At 38.1% G+C, this 20,906-nt stretch overlaps 1 protein-coding gene across 2 annotated transcripts in view; it reads right to left on the bottom strand.

Moving 5' to 3' along the window:
* The window catches only part of myo5b (myosin VB), a 76,088-nt gene that overhangs the window by 40,654 nt on the left and 14,528 nt on the right, over window positions 1–20,906 (bottom strand). For both annotated transcript variants that reach the window (XM_053687693.1, XM_053687694.1), the window contains exons 2-10: window positions 15,203–15,313; window positions 12,970–13,141; window positions 9,531–9,675; window positions 6,474–6,630; window positions 5,110–5,253; window positions 4,920–5,001; window positions 3,308–3,415; window positions 2,309–2,418; window positions 1,313–1,578 (exon numbers count right to left, since the gene is read on the bottom strand). In XM_053687693.1, coding sequence (XP_053543668.1) covers window positions 1,313–1,578; window positions 2,309–2,418; window positions 3,308–3,415; window positions 4,920–5,001; window positions 5,110–5,253; window positions 6,474–6,630; window positions 9,531–9,675; window positions 12,970–13,141; window positions 15,203–15,313 — 1,295 coding nt within the window. The remainder of the gene's footprint in view (window positions 1–1,312; window positions 1,579–2,308; window positions 2,419–3,307; window positions 3,416–4,919; window positions 5,002–5,109; window positions 5,254–6,473; window positions 6,631–9,530; window positions 9,676–12,969; window positions 13,142–15,202; window positions 15,314–20,906) is intronic.

Below are 20,906 nucleotides of genomic sequence, written 5' to 3'. Positions count from 1 at the left end.
AAGACATGAGAATGTCTGTTAGATGGAACCGGTCTTTTAGCGTTGCAAGCTATGCAAACCGCAAACCCAGCATAATACCAAAACTCACTCTTTCCCATATCCTATAAAATTCAAATTGTACATTTTTAACAAAGCAGTATTACAAAAGTTCCTTACATCCTTCCTAGCTTTTCCTTTAATTTGTCACCCATCTGTATATCGTTAAGAATAAACAATAGCTATGAAAATGGCAATGATCAAACGATCAACTTTTCTTATTAGACATTCATACAGTTACAAAACTTAAACAAATTCTAATATTGAGAAAGGGATCAAGAGGTGCGAGTTTAACAGGAGACCATCTCACATGGGCGATAGCTGCTATAACAAGTCAGAACGGGAGCTCTCTTGTTTTGCAGAGCTTCTACAACATTAAAAGTAACTATAAATGGATTAAAATGTATCACTTTTCACCAATTAAAAAAAAAAAATCCATATCAAATTATTGTTATCAAAGGAATAAAACACTTCAGGATGTGTTGTTATAAAACACAAATAATGACCTTATTAGGTTAGTAATAGTAACTCAGACACGTCACGTTTTATTTCTAATACAGTGCTGTGAAAAAAATATCCTGATTTCTTCCGTTTTGTGCATCTCTCATACGAAACAGTTTTAGCTCTTCAAACGAAATACAACATAAAACAAAGGCAACCTGAGTAAACACACAATACACTTTTTATTTATTTATTTTTTGGACTAGGCCACTCCAAAACTTTAATTTAGCTTTTTTCGAGCCATTCAGACGTGGACTATGGATATGCTTTGGATCATTTTCTTGCTGCAGAATCCAGTTGCAATTGAGTACAGTGCTGCGATACAGCACTGTATATATAATGAATCTAATCTTTGCCAAACTTCCAACCTATAAAACATTTAACAGCCATTCAAATGTAGCCCAGTTCCACAGGAAAACCTCTGTCCTAGTAACTGCTGTCTTCTCTAAACCCTTAAAGGGGAGAGTGCATGCGTATCGCACTTCCTTATCAGTACTTCTAGCACCGATCAATAATTTCCCCTTTCCAAGGGACCACTTAACAGCGCAGAATTCGACTGCCCTCGTCAATAGTCTCATCTTGTATTGAAATAATGGAAAAGAGAACAAAGGCTGATGCTGCACAAAGCAACTGCGCACATGCTCACTTAGCAATACAAAGTTACAATCTATAATCCAAGTATGTTCACCTGAGGCCAATGTGGCAAATTCACATTTTCAGACATTTTCAGTTTTTAATTTTTCAAGCTATTAGAAGCCATTACAAGCAGAATTACCCATAGATATCCAACACTCCGATGAAGGAGTGCTGTTTGGTGGAGGTATGCAGGGCTTTGTTGATGTGCTCCACGATCCAGTCGAACAAATGGGCGTATATGTGTTTGGCCAGAGCGTCGCGGGCGGTATTAGCCTGGGCGCTGGACATGTTTTTCACGTAGGTCTCGGTTGCCGTGGCTAACTTTCTATGGCACAGCCAGTTTTCCATCTGGTCCTGCTCGATCCCCAGCAGCTCACAGAAATGGAGAAGGTGAGGGTCGTTTCTCTGTCAGACAGCAAGAGACAGCGATCTATGAGAAGCGTGACTCGGAAAGAACTAACACGATAACAGTACTACACGTCATGATATATTTAAAGCAACAGCTAAAATTGACTTTTACACTTAACCCACTTTTGTGTTTCTGAAGCTTGCTTCTTCAGAGGTGCAAAACTAGCCACCAGTTTAACATTGTGTCCAAATCATCACACACACCTTCCTCAAAAATCACCTGTTGTCTCGAGAACACTTTTAATAATAACGTTGAAACTTTATTGAGGTAGGAGGCCATACCTCCTACCTCAATCTGATGTTGCTGCAAAGTGACACCAAACTATTACAACAGTTTGTAGTTTTCAAACTATACACCTGTTTTTAGCTCGGAGAAGTCCTTTTGTCCATTTTTAAAATACTTTTTAAAACAGTGGTTCATACAGTGTCAGAAACCATGCCAAGTCTGTTTGAGACACGGAATGACTCCATATGATTTAATACGGCACCTTGCACAATGCTAAACTGGTAGCTATAGGTTTCCCTTACTTGTTTGCTACAGCAGCCTCACAGCTCCAGTACAATCTTTAAAAAGCAAAAATATTTGAGCTAAATCATCTATAGTTTTGGATAATGTTTAAAATTCCCCCACTGAACTCAAGGTTTAAAAGAGGAAATTAAATCTAGCAAAAGTACAGGATTGTTTGAAAGGCAATAGGTGAACTAGAATAATGTCGTATCCACTTACGGGGATATGGCATGACTCTTTATCTCTCTCAGAAACTATGTCCACATTCCCAAGGTGCAATATGGAGGCGATTATCTTGAAGATGCTCATCTGATGGCTCTCCTTCACACCTGCGCAACAAAAACGTCACAATGTGTAAATACATCGTTGGCTGTGATCCGTTCTGAAGTGATCACGAGTACACGCTAGTGGTCTGACTGCTCACGCAACTTACGCAGAGACTTGTATGGCAAACACTCCACATAAAATAAATAAATATGTAAGTAAATAAATAAATAGAAATAAAACGTGTTTGTGCTGATATGGTGGTTTTCTGTGACGAGACATTAATTTCGCATTTTTGGAAGGAGTCTCCAGTGTCAGCGCTTTGTAATTGAAAAACTGTAACTTTAGGTTTTCCAACACATTTTCAAGACTGAGGAGTTTGCACTTCCCGGTTTCTCAAGCTGTGTTTTTTTTTTTTTTTGTCTTAAGCCCAAAAGCGAGAAAGAGATGATGGTTTAGAGCTGCTCTAACGTAAGTGATAACAGGAACGAACTTGTCTCACAGTCGTTCCACAACATTAAACGTAACTGTAAACTGGGAAGATTAGTTGTGGAAATGTGGATCAGTAACTATCAGGCTGCATCAAACCTGATAGTGATTGTTGGTGATTATTTTCCAACAACAGCACAATCCACGAGTATTTTATTCTTTACTTAACATTTCCAGTTTTAACATTACAGGAGAATCTGTAACCACTGCCAGAAACTTACACTGATTTCATCACTCTGAAACTCAATCTGTACAAAAAAAAGGAACTCTAAAGTCCCACCCACAGTGTTTGATTGACAGGTCTGCCTCATTGAAAGTAAAAATACACAAACATAATAGGAATGCTGAATCATACCCCTTGTACGATAAATTGTAAAAACATGCTTGAATGAGCGGCGTCTCTTGTTATTTGGTAAAAGTCTAGAAAATGGTGCAATGCTGAAATGACAGAAGTATGAGCCTCACCCAGCATGGTCAGGGCTTCCCGTGTCTTCTCCAAGTCCACAGCATCATTAACCCCCGGAATGACGATGTTCTGACCCAGAGAGGTGTAAGTGAAGTCTTCTGCACTGTCTGCAAAAAACATGCAACAGTAATCAGTGCAGTGAATGGACCTACCTTCAGTATAGAACAGTCAGCAGGTTAAACATTTAGACCTAGAGTCTGGTGAAGGAAACTTTCTCTCCATGATGAGGATAAAGCCCAGTCAATTTGAGCTCCATCGGAAAAGCTTTAACTTAGGTTTACTTTATAAACGGTATGTAAGACAGTAATTAACATGAGGAATCCAGAAACATTAGGATTAGTACTGTTTAAGTAACTAACAACGGTACTGAGGCTGAGACTTAACGCTTAAACAAACAGTTTATCAATGAATACGGGTTTTTATTGTGTTAAGTACTAATGATGTATTAATGCTGATGTCCATGTAATGTAATGTTAGTTAAGGGAACTCTAGGACTGCAACAACTATTTGATAATAATCAGTAATTAAAATAATCGACAACGAATTTCATTATGGATGAGTTGGGTCTGTGACGTCACTGTGGATAACTCCCCCGTCAGTGAAGTCACTTCACAATGGTGAAAAACACATTTCTATGAATAAAACACATCTAAAAAACAGCGGAGATCACAGAGTGAGCTGCTGCAGGAAAAGTGCACCATCCCGGTCGTCCAAAACATGAGTGTTTTATATTAAAACGCTTCAAACAAACTCGTAAGTGTATTAACAAGGCTTGTTGTGTCAGATGCTGCGACAGATGCGTGTGCTGTTTAATGTGTTCCAGACATGTTTTTTTCAGCACACAATTGACATTTTTACCTTTATATTCTTATCTGTAAATGTTAGAAATTCACATAAGTATGTCCATTGTACATAAAGGCTTGTCCTGACAACAAGTGAGTCTCCATTAGAGCCTAATTTTGTTCTAGAGGTGTCGATAATGAAATTCGTTGTCGATTATTTTAATTATCGATTAGCAGCCCTAGCTGCAGCCCTAATTTTGTCGAGATCACAAGAAAACAACTTTTTGTTATGTCGAGAACAAGATAACAAGCAAGAAAATAAATAAATAAATGTATGGCCTCTAAGGGCTTCTGTATCAATCTGTGCCAAATTTTATACGTAAAAATAAGTTCATACAAATGTGCGTCGCATAAAATCTGATGGAATTACATTTTTTTTGAGCATGCTTTAGTCGCTGGACTGAAAATAGCTCACATAATCCTATCGTTAAAAGTTATTACAGCATTTCGTTTAAAACAGAGAGTAAATGAGACAATCTTGTGCATTAAGTACATGCTGTGGTTGGTCGTTTTAAATGCCAGTCAAATCTCTTTCTGTGAAAGGAGGAAGGTCTTGGCCATGTTTAAAAAAACAAAAAAAAACAAAACACTTGCATTAACTAATATTAACTTTGAACATTACTAAAAACACATGCACTCAAATGTTCATTAAGGAAGAAATAATTCTTATGTCCTTGCAGGTTAATTGGTGGAAATGATATGTGAGGGTAAATTAGAGCTGCACAGTTCGACTGAATTATGATGAAGATTTCATCAGTGGGCTACTCACTCAGGGCCAGGTCTTTGAACTCGGGGAGCGAGGCAGAGGCACACAGCTGGTAGAAGATGTGGTAGTTCCTTTCATCCTCAGCCTGCAGAAATAACACCAGCTTCATCACTCTAGGAAACGTCTTATTCAGCAGAGCTGCTGATGAACTGACGGGCTCATGTTAGAGGCTTTCCTGCGACACTGCGCTTACCTGAAACACCACTCTGGACTTCTCCAGCAAATACGTGCGCATGTTGGCACCGATGATGTGATACCTCCTGTCAAAGCCGATCTGGATGTATTTCCCGAAGCGGCTGCTGTTGTCGTTACGTGTCGTCTTCGCATTTCCGATAGCCTGCGATGATAAAAGGGTGGGAGTAAAAACGGTCAGTAAGCAATTTTAACAACACTTCAGCTGAGCTAGCTATTATTGTAAAAAAATATATATATATATAAAAAGGTGCCCTGAGAGGTAACGAGGTAATGATATGTGATTGAAGTGAGCAAAAAAGGGTGTCCAAAAAGTCCAAACTGGTGTCCCAAGCTTCTTCTACATGTGACTATTAGAGAAAAGCCTGCTGCTACACACTGTCTCCATTTTTTAAGCCAATGTTTTGGGTTACAACCATGGATAAAGCAATCGTGTAAACAATATTGAACATTCTACCACAGTACTGTTGAATTCTCCAATCTGATTGGTCAGAGTGTGTTGATTAAGTTCCTACAACACCAGTTCTGACATAAATAAAGTAAATCACAGGTTTAGAATCATGTGCCTTGTTCTGATACATTATCAGTTCTATAGTAAACTATATGAAGACACACCACATTAAAAAACTTGCGGTAAAAGACATAAACTGGATAACTAAATAATGAAGAAGAAATAAAAGAAATCAGACATAGAACCGATAAAGAAATATAAACAATTTCATAAAGAAGTTCAAAGTGTGGGCTGAAAGTGCTAAAGGTCTTTGAACCTAAAGATGGGGGTGGAGCTATTAAATAAATTAACTGCTGAGGTATGCGAGGAATAAAACACTTCCGGTCATATCACTCCAACTGTCATTGATTATTTTCCTATAAGTCTATAATTCCCCTATAATTGTTTAGATCGTTTGCTTTCTGGATTATTCCTGTAATTAAACGGGACCCAAAGACAGAACAGTCTCAGATCATTTCTTTGACACTTAATTCTTGATCTCCATGTTTGCAAATGGCTAAATTTTCTATATAATTAAAATAGTCATCCTATTACTTGGTAATGGATTGAAAATCAGTGGCATCACGCATTACTAATATATACGTCACGTGCATGCTTTTCAGGGAAAAACACCAGGGCTGGGGGCGGAGTCAATTTGAAGACCAGACAATAAAAATGCCAACGTAGAGCTGAAATAATAATAATAATAATAATAATAATTATTATTATTATTATTTTAAAAAGTCTAGCCCTATTCCACCACAATGTAGCTTCTTTTCAATTTTGTTGTAATCTTTGTAATGATACCATTCCATTACCCTCAGTAATCATCTTATAGTTACTCTAGCATACACGCTTCGGGTTATAATACACACCTCCATGATGGGGCTGGACGCCAGCACTTTCTCCTCCACATTCGTGTCACTGGCGGATCCTCCCACAGTGGCGAAGTAGCGCATGGCGTATTTAGCGGAGACTGTCTTCCCAGCTCCTGACTCTCCACTCACGATGATCGACTGGTTCTTCTCATCTCTGGAGAAGACACAGTACAGAGGAAGGAATCAACTACCTGAAAATGACTTGTTTGTACAAGTGTGTCGTATGCTTCTCCACATGCCTTTGAGAACTCGGTCTTACTCAGTGAGGCATGAGGTCCCTTTCCAGAACCTTCAAACTGACTGTTCCTCAGAGGTGGAATGAACTTCCAACCTCAATCCGGACCGCAGAGACGGTCACCATCTTCAAAAAAACGGCTAAATTCCCACCTCTTTCGTGAACACCTAACCTAACATTCTGCACTTACACCTCTACTCAGCACACTTTGCTTCTCCAGAACCCAGTTAAAAATCTTGTACAATAGCACTACTAGTATTGATCTCTGCCTGATAGATCGCTTTGCTTGAATTTCCTCATCTGTAAGTCGCTTTGGATAAAAGCGTCTGCTAAATGAATAAACGTATAGAACGAAAATTCACAAAAAGACTGATTGAATGCGTGAACATATAATGGATGTTTTCTGCCAAAGTTAATGTGGTTCACGTTTTCCCCATTTTGATGGTTGAGAAGAACATGACCTCAATGGCCCGTTTCTGATTTGCGCTGCTGCCACACGATACGTTTATTGGAAAACTGCATGAAAGAGCATGGGTACGCGTGTTTCTATTAAAACGAGTGAGTGTATGCAATCAGTCCCTCCAGGGTTTCATGATTTTGCGATCGCAGAAATTAACGCAAACTCAAACACTGCAATATTCGGAGGATCTTGCAATTTTTCAAAATTACCGCAGATTTGAGCCAAGACGCGTCATGTGATGTCATCACAACATGCATTCAGCCCAAGCCCTCTCCGATTCACACGTGTCGAACATGAGTACAGCTAAAAGGTCTAATTTAGCAACAAACATCACTGTGAAAGAGCGTGAAAAACTATTTTATGTAATTGCAATTTCACCAATTCAAGTAGTTTTACATTAAAAAAACCCAAAAAAAACACACACTTGAAAAAAGCTGCAGCAAAATCAAGACTTTTTGGCCGCAACAATCACAAAAAAACCCTCTGGGAAATCCTATATGGACTGAACAATGTACATTGTACTTATCTGTTCTTTCTCTGTGATGTACTATGCTGCCAGAAATATGATCCCTAAAATGTTTTTGATATTTCCTTAACCGATTCGAATGAGTAATTTCTTGACCAAATTAAATAACATTAGGACTCAAACAAACTGGCCAATTATGATGTAAATATCAAGCTTTCTACAGTATTACAGTATCTTAATTTAGCACACTGGACTCTGAATTCATTCATACAGCACCGATATGCTGAAGAGGCAGAAATAAAGCAGCCTTAGTTTCATGTACTAAATGAGGCATTAGGGCTCCAGGAAAGATGCTGACTTAACACAAGCTCTCCGGTGTGAGTTTGATGGCCAGCAGATCATGCCAGTGGATAATCCTTATGTTCACACTGGGCTACATCCCAGTTCCTGAAAAAAGGGACAAGTTCAGCAATGTGCTCTTTTTTGGGGTTGGGATATTTCTCAATTTTCTTCCAATTTTGTTATTTGCCAGATCCCAGTCACATGACCGCTAACAACTTGGATGGTTGAAGTTTAGCATGTGCTTCCTCCAAGACATGAGAAGCCACCATATCTTTGCTAAACTGTTCTATCACAGAGCAGAAAAACACCCGCTGTCTGCCTTCCTCCACATGAGATACGCACAGTTGACTAATGCCTCTCTGACTGACAGGCGAGAGCGTAATCCCTCCCAACAAGCACGACCAATTTTGCTCTTTTGGACTCTTCTGGCCATGGATGGCTGAGGCATCATCAGGATTTAAACTCTCGAGCTCAAGCTTTGACGTTCTTTTAAATAGCTTACCTACATGTATAGACCAGGTTCATTCACAGAAGGAATAAAGAATCTGAAGACAATAAGCCACTACAATATTATTATTTTTTTAATTCCAACACCGCTCCTGTGCTGTTTTCAGTTGTCGTGACTCACCGAGCAGTCCCTCTGTCTCTGCGGGGGCTCCTCTGACTCAATTTAAACCTGATGCGAATACGGACTAGTCCTTTGTTTTCCACGGGGGGGGGGGGGGGGGGGGGGGGTTATGGGGGGGGGGGTTTACAAAGGTGTCAACAATGAGGACGTGTGCACTGTAATCATCCACCCACTCCAGCCATTACTGAGGCAGGAAGGTCTTTGAGATTATTCAAGGCTCTCCCACTCGAGGTTCAACTACTGAACATTGGTATGAAATAACAGCTAAAAATAATAGTAATAATTATGGTACTGTTTGAGTTATGTAACACCCGTCTCAAATGCAAGATCGCTTGCATTTGAAAATCAACAAGGAGCAACATGAGGTTCATAAAGAAACCAAACACTAGAGCCTTTAGCACATGATGTAAAGTCCAATCTTTACGACTGTTAGTGCAAAATGGAGGAATTAAAAGGTCAAGTAACATCTGTGGGGGGCAGAAAGAAGAAGAAGAAGAAGAAGAAGAAGAAGAAGAAGAAGAAGAAAAAAGAAAACAAGAAAAATAAGAAAAAAAAAGAAAAAGAAAAAAAGAAAAAGAACAAGAAAAAAGAAAGAAAAAAGAAAAAGAGAAAAAGAAGAAGACAAGCTCCAGTCTCAAATCAAGGATGTATTCACCATATTAATGACTACACGTTTTTATAAACCACTTTTATGGCTGATCTTATAAACTTATAAAGATTTGTTGTGTCTGTGTGTATTTGTTTTTATTTGATATATCAGAAAATAAAGATGATTTCAGGGAAAACGCATTAGAGGTTTAAAACAAATTTTAGAAATGAAACATTTCAAACCGTTATGTTGGGGTAAAAAAGTGGAAACATTCCCAAAGCATTATCAAGAACAAAAATGCTTTTTTGTACTGTTATGATACATCACTGCTTACCTGCCCATCTGTTTATAAGCCTCCTCTGCCACGGCGAATATATGAGGGTCCATGTCACCCATGTTTTGCCCGCTGTAGGCATTGATGACCTCCTCGCCATAAATCGGCAGCTGCTCGTATGGATTAATGGCCACCAGTACAATACCTGAGGAACAGAGAGAATACAAGTCCAAGTTAAGACAAGGTGTGCCACATGAAAACCACAAAAAAAAAAAAAATCAAATAAACTGCAGAAATCAAAGATGAGATCATCAGAAACATGAACATTTCCGTCCAAAAATAAGTTAGATTTGCTAATATGTTACATAAGAAATTATTAGTCAAGCTTTTGTGACAGCCCGATTGCTCTTTGTAGTTAAAGTGCTTACAGTAAGTGCTCTTTGTGGCGTGATTTAGTGAAGCAATTTTATAAATTTCCCTCACATATCCCTCAGTGCTCAACTCATTTAAAACCTTAATTATTACAAAATGCTTTACTGTATGTTCATTCGATGAAGACACAAGTGTGGCGTCAAGAAAGGCCTGACACCATCACTTCTCTGACAAAGTGCATGACTACCCATGAAAGAGAACAATTCAGACTAGGAAGTAGTGTACATTGAGGCTCTGGTGTTGTTTCAGACTTCCAGGAGCACAACAAATGAATTTAGTTTAATTTATTTCTCACTTAATTCTTAATGAACAGCATGTGGCACGTTTTAATTATTTATTGTCGGATTTAATGATGTGGAACTTCCGCGAGACAAGTTAGTTCCTGTTCTCACCTACGTGATAGCTACAGTAAACGGTCATTCCCTCACCACACTCATATACACACACACACACACACACACACACACACACACACACACACACACACTCAAAGGAAAAAGGAAACAGAATGGTGGGGTGTTAAAACAGGACTACAGTGGAATACATAAAGGAAATGCTAAAGGAATTGGGAGGAAAACGAATATTTCGGGTCCTGTATATTCAAACGTTGCTGACATAATTCAGGCTGTAACGCATTCTTTAGTAGAACCGAGAGGAAGAACTGACTCTCAAAGACGTTATAGCGAAGAAAAGCAGTCTACGTTTCTTTAGCGAGCCCTGGTTGTCATGGAGAAGATCAAACCAATAAAAACACACGATAATGACCAGAGAGGACGACACAGACGGACATGTTTTTGTTCACCTTCACTACACCACAGCAAAGTTTATGGCTTTCTCCCTTGGAGATGATTAAAAAAAAGAAAATGCCCAAGTAATAGAAGCACAATGAGAAGAAGAAAAAAAAAAAAAAAACATACAGTAAGAAGAGACAGTGAATCAACATGGAGTGTATGTACACTTTAACTGTCCGAAAGTGCAGTATCAATCTTTAGAACACGTGTATAACTATAGACTATATACAGTCACGGAGCACTTTATTACGAACACCTGTACACCTACTCATTCAGGGGCAGTGGCTTGGTGGTTAAGGCTCTGGGTTACTGATCGGAAGGTCGGGGGTTCAAGCACCAGCACTGCCATTGCTGACCTTGTGCTCTGACCCCAACTTCCTAACATGCTGGGGTATGCGAAGAAAAGAATTTCACTGTGCTGTAATGTATACGTGATTAATGAAGACTTATTGTCATTATCATCATTCATACAATGATCTAATCAGCCAATCATAAGGCAGCGGTGCAATGCAAAAACTCCTGCAGATACAGGTCAAGAGCTTCATCTAATGTTCAACCATCAGAACGAGGAAAATTTTGATCTCAATGATTTTAACAGTGATGCTGAACTCAGGCTGGTTGGTGCCAGACAGGCTGCTTTGAGTATTTCTATAACAGCGGATCTCCTTGGATTTTCACACACAACAGTCCCGAGAGGTTACTCAGAATGGTGCAATAAAGAAAAATCATCCAGTGAGCAGCAGTTCTGAGGACGGAAACGCCTTGCTGATATGAGAGGTCTACATAGAATGGCCAGACTGGTTCAAGCAGACAGAAAGGCTACAGTAACTCGGATAACCACTCTGTACAATTGTGGTGAGCAGAAAAGCATCTTGGTACGCACAACACGATGAATCTTGAGGACGATGCGCTACAACAGCAGAAGACCACGTTGGATTCCACTTCTGTCAGCCAAGAACAGAAAGCTGAGGCTGCAGTGGGAACAGGCTCACCAAAATTGGAAAGTTGAAGACTGGAAAAACGTAGCCCGGTCTGATGAATCTCGATTTCTGCTGAGGCACACAGATGGTAGGGTCAGAATTTGGCGCCAACGGCATGAATCCATGGACCAAACCTGCCTTGTGTGAACAGTCCTGACTGGTGGAGGTAGTGTAATGGTGTGGGGAATGTTTTCTTGGCACACTTTGGGCCTGTTAATACCAATCAATCATCGCTGGAATGCCACAGCCTATTTGAGTATTGTTGCTGACCATGTGCATCCCTTCAAGGCCACGATTTACTCGTCTTCTAATGGCTACTTCCAGCATGATAATGCTCCATGTCACAAAGCAAAAGTCGTCTCAAATAATGAGTTCAGTGTTCTTCAGTGGCCTTCCTAGTAACCAGATCACCTTTGGGATGTGGTACAACCGGAGATTCATAGCATGAAAGTACACCTGAAAACTCTGCAGGAATTGCATGGTGCGATCATCTCAACATGGAGCAGATTCTCAAAGGAATGTTTCCAACATCTTGTGGAATCCACGCCATGAAGAGAGAGCAAAGAGAAGCCCTATCCAGTATTAGTTTAGTGCTCCATATATAGTGCTTGGTGAGAGTATAGCCTATTAAAATAATTAAAAGCCTATTAAAATTAATATCAAATACATATTAAACATATATTTAATATTTATTTCAAACATTTATATTTCATATGTATCAAATAAATATAATGAAAATATTTTCAAATAGCCCATTAACAACCTATTAATTTACAATTTTACAGATAAAACGTACATAAAAATCACAAGCTTCATTTTTAGTTGCCATTGTCAGGTTCTGAGAGAATTCAGCCATATTTGGTCGATGAACAACATTTTAACAGCTAATTTTAATTTAGATTTAGTCTTCTGACACAAACAGATAATACTTCGTCATATTTTAATCGTTTGGTTATTATGGGTTTTAGATTTAGTTGATGTGAACTAAAAGTGAACAGTTTCATCAATAAAATTTTTTTTTAAAAATTTCCCCACCGAACAAAAATTCAAATACAAAATCAAAAAGGTCATTACATTTCATTATATAATTTGAGTAAAAAATTAAATACTATCAAGCGCTTGTTTACTATTCGTCACAGAAAACAGGTCATTCTTTAAAGCCAAACGTCTTCAAAACAATACAATCACATGGGTGGGTAAGGTCATGGAATAGAAGACGATACATACTGATATACTTTAATTCATTCAATGAAATGCAGACAAATTCAAAATTCAAAGCTTGTACTAGAAACTTACCACAGTAGGTGTAGATGTGGTTGGACTCCAGGAAGCGAACCTTGAGGTTGTGCAGCACCGCAGGTTCATGCAGGTAGCTGAGGGCCGTGAGGTCGTTCTCTCCCACCAGTATGTCAGGGTTTCGAAGGAATGGCAGCGGGTTGTCTTTAGGACCGATTGGATATGGCAATGTCTGATGAAACAATGCAACAGTGTCTTGAGGGAGAATCTTAACTCTCAGGCTGACATGAAATTCTTCATACAAATAAAGCATATAACATTTCACATAATTATGGAACCCATTGTCATACATCACAGTGCAGCTGAATATCGATCCTGACTGATCAATAGACTTAAAATAATTCAATTTTAACATCAGTTATGACAGCATATAATAAGATAGTGTTTTAACTGCCCATAAAATGGTATGAGATCCATGATTTGTATCCATATATGGACATATTTCCTTTTTAAACAGGAAGTCAGACACAAAATCCATTAGCATTATGAACTTAGCAAACCTGCTAAAGTGTATGGGATTTCTCGCAGCCATTTTGCCCATTGCCACTTTGTCATGTTCATTATCCTAGAGCCATGGCATTCTAAATGGGTTTCTGTGATGCATATCCACGGCATTCCTGACTGCATGGCTTGTTTAAAAATCCCATGATGAAGTTTATCAGCTAGCGTCAATGTTGCTATGGTTATTATTTAGTCATCATACAGGTGAGGCTATTTGAGCGTTCATTGGAAATGAAAAGTAGTTCATTTAAAACTCAATAACTAAAAAACAATAATGTGTAAGTAATGTTCATTTTCTAATATTCAAACAGTTTCTACATGTGGGTGAGTGGAAAGTTCAGGAATAAAGAAGCTCTGGTGGCTTAAATAAATGACAATAATGGTAAATATTTACCTATTAAAAAAAAAAAAACCTAACTATTTAACTGGACTGTTAAATATACACTACCAGTCAAAAGTTTAGACAAACTCATTCTTTATTTTTATTTTCTCCACATTTTAGAATAATAATAAAGTCATCAAAACTTTGGAATAACACAAATGGAAATATGGGAATTATGTTGTGATAAAAAATCCCAAATAAATCAAAATAATATAATAATATTTTGGCATCTTCAAAGTAGACACTCTTTTTGCCAAGAATTTCCAAAAGATTTCTTGAGGAATCTCCCTGGGATGCTTTTTGAATAGTATTAAAGGAGTTCCCACCTACGCTGGACTCTTATTGGCTACTTTTCGGAATATTTCGCTCCAAATCATCAGTTTAACAACAACAACAACAACAACAACAAAAAAAAAAAAAAAAAAAAAAAAAAGATTTGTTTGTAAATAAAATGTTTTCTAATGAAAGAAATGAATATGTTGGCACAAGTATATTTTTTGTCTACAACACCATTTCAAATATTTAATCCTACACATTCAGATCAAAAGATTTTTAAGATCATGAGAAATGTTTCAGTTGAGTGTCTCCAAACTTTGGACCGGTAGTGTAAATGTCATCTAGTCTTTTTTCAATCTTCATCTGTTCAGTTTCAGTGAGCCTGTGCCTTCAGATTCCCGTTCTTGTCTGTCAGGAGTGGAACCTGATGTCGTCTACTGCAGATGTAGTCCCTCCACCTCAATGTGTTGCTTTTCTGCTCACCACAGCAGAAAAGAGTGGTTATCTGTGCTTCCACAGTCTTGCTGTGAGATGAATATTAACTCAAGCGCTTGACGTGTATCTGCATGCGTTTAGGCGTTGTGCTACTCCACATGATTGGCATGACTGGATAATTGCACAAATGTACAATAAAGTGGACAGTTAGTATACAGAGTCTTACTTGTGTCGTTCGTGCAAAGAGACGAAAAGCTCTAAATCACCAGTTTTGATTTCATAAGGACTTTAAGGCTAATGCAATCGCAGTTGCCATGCGGTGGGATAATGTGAGTCGTGTGTTTATAAAAGAAAAGAAAACATGAGGGAACATCATGGCGGTGATTATGGCTCTGATCATTTCCCCTGATATGCTGCATTGTTATTTGAGAAGAGTCTCATACACACAGTTCAGCTGCATATTTCATGGCCTGTACTTCCCATTCACAAAAACAACGTTAATGATTAATAAAGGAACATGAACACACACGCACACAGCTGTGCTGAATAAGAAACACAGGCTGCAGCAGAGATTCAGCTCCTAGGAGATTCACCTGTGATTCTGAACACGGTAAAATTTAGACAGGAGAGACTGCTCACCGATTCATCTTCGAGTTTGAGGTGCAAGACAGACTCTCCTTCTTTGTAGTCTTTAATAATCTCAGCAGGCTTCCACACCTCCTCTGGGTCGGGGATCCAAACCCGAGTGTACTGAAACACACACATATAAAACATGAGCATTAAAACACAAATGCCAGGTTTGGACATCAGACATCGCACTAAAAAGCTTACACATATGTAGTACACATCAAAGAAGGACTGGAATGATGGATTTATAACATTGTGATAAAAAAGGAATTATAGCCAATCTGGCAACTCTGAACAAATTCCTGGAGCTGTTTAAAGTCCTCAGTGATAAGTGTTGTAATAAAGATCCTATAAACCACTTTATTTTCCTGTTAAATTCAGTAAATCTCAGACCATTTTTGGCGTCTGTATGACTTTAGATGGCTCGGGATCTGCACTCGACATGTTTTGATTCCTGTGCATTCCTCGATTTGTGAAATAGTAACCCATAACATTATCAGCACATGAGCTTCGTCAAACTACAAATAAAATACGTCTCATCAGCTCACTGAGAAAATACGTCTCATCAGCTCAATGAGATCTCGCAGTCGGTGTTTACAAATAAAAATAAATAAAATAAAATAAAATAAAAAATAATAAGAGAAAGGCAGACTCCTGAGGCATGGTTTCCTCATGTTTTGTTTATGAGACCTCATAACCTGCCGAGGTCGAGCTCAGGGTGGAGGAGGTGATGGAACAGTCCACAGCAGTCTGGCTTAGTCAAATAAAAAGTAATAAGGTGTGTTTGTTGTATGTTGTGCCCTCGCTCCAAAAACAAAACTACTGAGAGGGAAATATTTTCAGACTGCAGTTCATTACAGCTTATAGAAAGGAGAAGATCAGAAAGTAACTAACAATCATTCATTCATACCTATTTCCCCTTTTCCCATACATACACAATACACCACATGCCGTTCCTATTAACACGCTACAGCGTTACACACTGCTCCCATTAACACGCTACAGCGTTACATGCCGCTATTAACATGCTACAGCATTACACTCCGCTCCTATTAACACGCTACAGCGTTACACTCCGCTCCTATTAGCATGCTACAGCGTTACATGCCGCTATTAACATGCTACAGCATTACACTCCGCTCCCATTAACACGCTACAGCGTTACATGCCGCTATTAACATACTACAGCATTACACTCCGCTCCCATTAACACGCTACAGCGTTACATGCCGCTATTAACATGCTACAGCATTACACTCCGCTCCCATTAACACGCTACAGCGTTACATGCCGCTATTAACATGCTACAGCATTACACTCCGCTCCCATTAACACGCTACAGCGTTACATGCCGCTATTAACATGCTACAGCATTACACTCCGCTCCCATTAAAACGCTACAGCGTTACACTCCACTCCCATTAACACGCTACAGCGTTACACTACACTCCCATTAACACGCTACAGTGTTACACACCACTCCCATTAACACACTACAGTGTACAGTGTTACACACCTAGTGTGTACACACCTACACTGTGAAATCTAAATGATTCAAATCAATTCAAATACATGATGTGACCCTTTTGTTATTTGTGATCATTAAGTTGAAGAATTATCGTAAATTCGAAACAAATTTTCAAGCACCACTGATGCAATCACCTTCACCTTGTACAAACTTGTGCTCAAGCACGTGACATCACTTCCTCTCCCTTCGGGTGAAATGACTCACTCGTGGTTATGTAAATGACAGGATGGTGTTGAACCTTAAACCACAGCAGTCAGGAATCAGAACTGACCAGCTAACCAAGTCGGTATGTATGAGGAGATCAGAACTGCTTCAATAATACTATCAGGAGAACACCTAAAAATCTATTTGGACTCTCCAATAATAATGTAGCTAACTGCCTCCGCCAGCAAGCAGTTCCTTACTGCACAGCTGGAAATATCATCACGCCTTCGCCTGCTCTCCATAAACCTCATTTTCCTGTAATTTTAAAGCGAACAGTGCTCCAGAACCTGAATCTTGTGTACATGAAACATACTTAATTTGATCTTATTGTTAATTTTCACACCCGGACATTTATACATATTGACATTTAAATATAAATATATATATATATATATATATATATATATATATATATATATATATATATATATATATATATATATATATATATATATATATATATATATATATATTCTGAATGTTTATGATTCAGCACTTTCACTTTTCAGGTACATATGCTACACCTTTGACTCTGATATCCGGCGGTACTGCATTACTTTATAGGTGAGGTGAGGTGACATGAGTGCTTTTACAACTCCACAATCACTGAACCGCTCTCACAATAGACACACTATGTATATAAAGTTCACGTTCATTAATATGAATAGCGTTAGTCACCGAAGCCGCCGATTAAGACTGTTTGTGATTGTGTCCTGGTGACGTAGGAATCCATCTGGAATACCGCGAACTTTTCCGTCTGAAGACCTTCTTTTATTACTAAAATGCTTTGTGAACTACTCTTAGGAAAAAAGTTATACATAGTAGTTGCAATGTTTTTTTTTTTTTTTACATTTTTTAACACACCAAGTGATATACTTATTAGCAGTCAAAGCTCCGATTTGCTGCCCAGTCCTATGGTTTGGTTTCACAGAAAGCTTATTCACAAAACTAAAGTTAAAGTTAATTAAAGTTATAATGTAAAGTAAAATGGTGAGCTAGTTAGCAAGTTTAACATGTTTAAGTGTGTTTTGTGCTAGCAGGAGAGTTAGAGCTGTTTGTCCTTTGCATCATGGCTACTGATTTGTTCAATCCTGATCCCCCCCACCTTTTTTTGTCTCCTAAATCGGTCAGTTAGAAGCTAGGTTTAGGGTTAGCTTCCAGTAAAGACTGTTTGTAGGCTGCAGTAATTAGTTAAAATTATCAGCATTCGTTTGTTTGTGTTTTAAATCAGAAGATACGTATAATATATTTGATATGTTATTTCATGGAAATGGGCTTGATATCTTTTCGATGCTGTAGTAAAGCTTCATAGTTAAATGAGGCTGGTTACGTTTTGGATGAGGCAACTTCTAGGTGATTTAATACAAATACAGATAGATATAGATTTTTCCTCCCCACTTTTGCCACTTGCCATCTCCACCTACCGACCAGTAGGTTCAGAACATACAACAGCTACCAACCAGCGAGGATGAAGTCTAACGTGCTTCCTCCAAGACACGTCAAGCCAGCCAAATGTATATTTTCTACCTGCTGCTCATGCTGTCACACACTCAGAGGAAAGCGCTATCTACCCTCTTCCACATACATGATCTCACTGATGCCCACGATTGGCTAGTGCTGCTGTGATTGATAAGGGAAAGGGAGTATGTCATCCCTCCCACCCAGACAGCATGGCCAGTGTTGCTTTCTTGGCTCCCAGCTGTGAAATGCCATATCAACAGTTTCCTTATGAAACTCATTATCCCTGGGGGAGAAAATCACTAGACTAACATGATGTTGAAAGTTGTTCCTCACAGTTTTGTTTTACATTATATTAGTGAAAATGATATTTGTAACAGCTGGCTTCATTTATAAGCCACACTTAAGCCGATTAATGGATTACTCTTCGATACATGCACAAAGCAATCCATTGTAGCAAACCTCGTAACTATTTCACTCCAGCTTTTTCATCGCTGATCCATTACCCAAACTAGAACAATTCTCATTATCCAAAACAAGCATTGCTTACAACCGTGATTTGCAAGGTTCAATTTCACTTCACAAAGTGCTCAGGTCCTGGTTAATCCCTTTTTCCCCCGTTGTAATTATGTTATTATGTGCTTCCTGATTTGACTTTGGTTGGTCTGTGTTTCTCGATTTTCTTTTACCTAACTCTTTACTGAATGGTGTTGCCATGACAACAACTAATGTATTTCCAGTTTTTTGATAGGCAATAATACAAAACTACTATTTTCCTACATGTAACTGGAAAGGGAGGGCTTTAACTTTGACCTAACAAAATAAATGCCACGTCACATGACCAAGAAGCGCTGTTTGTGCTGTCTGCAATCACATGGCAGGGTGAAGATCGTCGGAGGGCTCCCAAAATGCGATTAATTTTTCAATATTTAGGCAAAACTACTTAAAGAAAAAAATGTAAACACTATCTGAGAAGTTAACATTTATGTTTTGTCATTTAAACAAGTTTATATATTTTGAGTATTCTGTTACATGGTAAAATGTAATTGTTGCCATATGGCAACGGCATGCGATAATGGAACTGTGGCATGTGCACTCATGAATTAAACAGGCATGAATAGCAAAAACAGACACTAGGCTTCTCTAATAGTTTACTTACATTTCTTCCACATTCAAAGCAAGAAAGAAATGGTTGCAATTTCAGACATTTTGTAACTGCACCTTATTTGGTACATTTTATGTTTCAAGAGAAAGATTTAAGAATTTAAAAAGAGAAAGAATTGAAAAGATACTTCTCCCAAAACATATTTGGATTTTAAAAACTTTATGTATTTTAAGGGAGTAAAATCCATCCTCATACTTTTTACAACTATTATTCATCTCTAGAAGATATTACTTTTACATGTTTACTAGGTGGCAAAATCCTCTGCAACTTAGAGTCCGGAAAACGCAGTAATTGGAATTGTAATCTAATACACTTTGTGTTATTTATGACTATAAGATACTGTCCACCATCGCACACTGACTAACTGAATTAAAAACTAAACTGTAATAATTCATGCAGTAGAAGGCTAAGCGTTATTTATTTCGCTATATTGTTTGGGTGAGGCCAATCAAATGAGCTTTCCCATTTTAGGAAATGTACAACAGGAGGAGGAAATGAGGGTGGGTAAAATAAACAAATGTGCTCCTTGAAGCTTTTCGGCACTTCTGAGGAACTCCTTAAATGGTACCGATGTGGGAGAGTTTGATGGAGCTTCGAGTAGAATTCTACTTTTAAAATTAATTACAGCTTGTACGTTTTGAGGAGAAGTGCAATTGGTCTTCCACGACATCTGATTGTTGACAGGGTGATTATTGTATTCATTTCTTTTTTGTCCTGAAAGTCAGAGAAAATTTCCCAATCCAGTGTCCATAGTCCTGAAAAAACATGAAGCGGCGCAAAGCGTGTAGGTATGAAGCCTGTAACAAAGACGGAACCGACCAAGTTTAAACGAGGGTTAGGTAGCACCTATATTACGTTGTGGACCATGTCATATGCAAAGAGACAGCATCAGCTCATTTGATTTGTAAAGTATATTCTCTAAAACTACACCAGGCAGGATGAATGCTCCTGTAGTATTTACTCACAACCTCACTTGACTGCCAGCACAGTCATTTCCAGAAATCACTAACTTTAAACCTTAAACTTTTCCAAAATTAAAACTATATACCGTATTACATTTTAGATGCAACATTTTATTTTATCTGAACAAAAACGCCAGGTGGACACTACACTATCGCTTAAAAATAAATGATTTTTAAAATACAAAAAAAAAAATTATACAAACATAAGTTACTTTAAACGAAAAAGGATAAAAAATAAATAATAAAATGTGTATCATTTTAATAAATTCCAATAATAATTTTTAAAAACATTTTTGCCTTTAAGATTTTAACTTCAAATCAATTATTCAGACTTTGTCAAAGCTATTTAAAAAAAAAAAAAATGTTAGAAAAAGATATCACAAAACCGGTGATGATTCA

Source organism: Ictalurus punctatus, chromosome 18, assembly GCF_001660625.3.
Source record: "Ictalurus punctatus breed USDA103 chromosome 18, Coco_2.0, whole genome shotgun sequence".
In the NCBI taxonomy this organism is placed as follows: Eukaryota; Metazoa; Chordata; class Actinopteri; order Siluriformes; family Ictaluridae; genus Ictalurus; species Ictalurus punctatus.
This window is presented reverse-complemented; position numbering and strand designations above follow the sequence as displayed.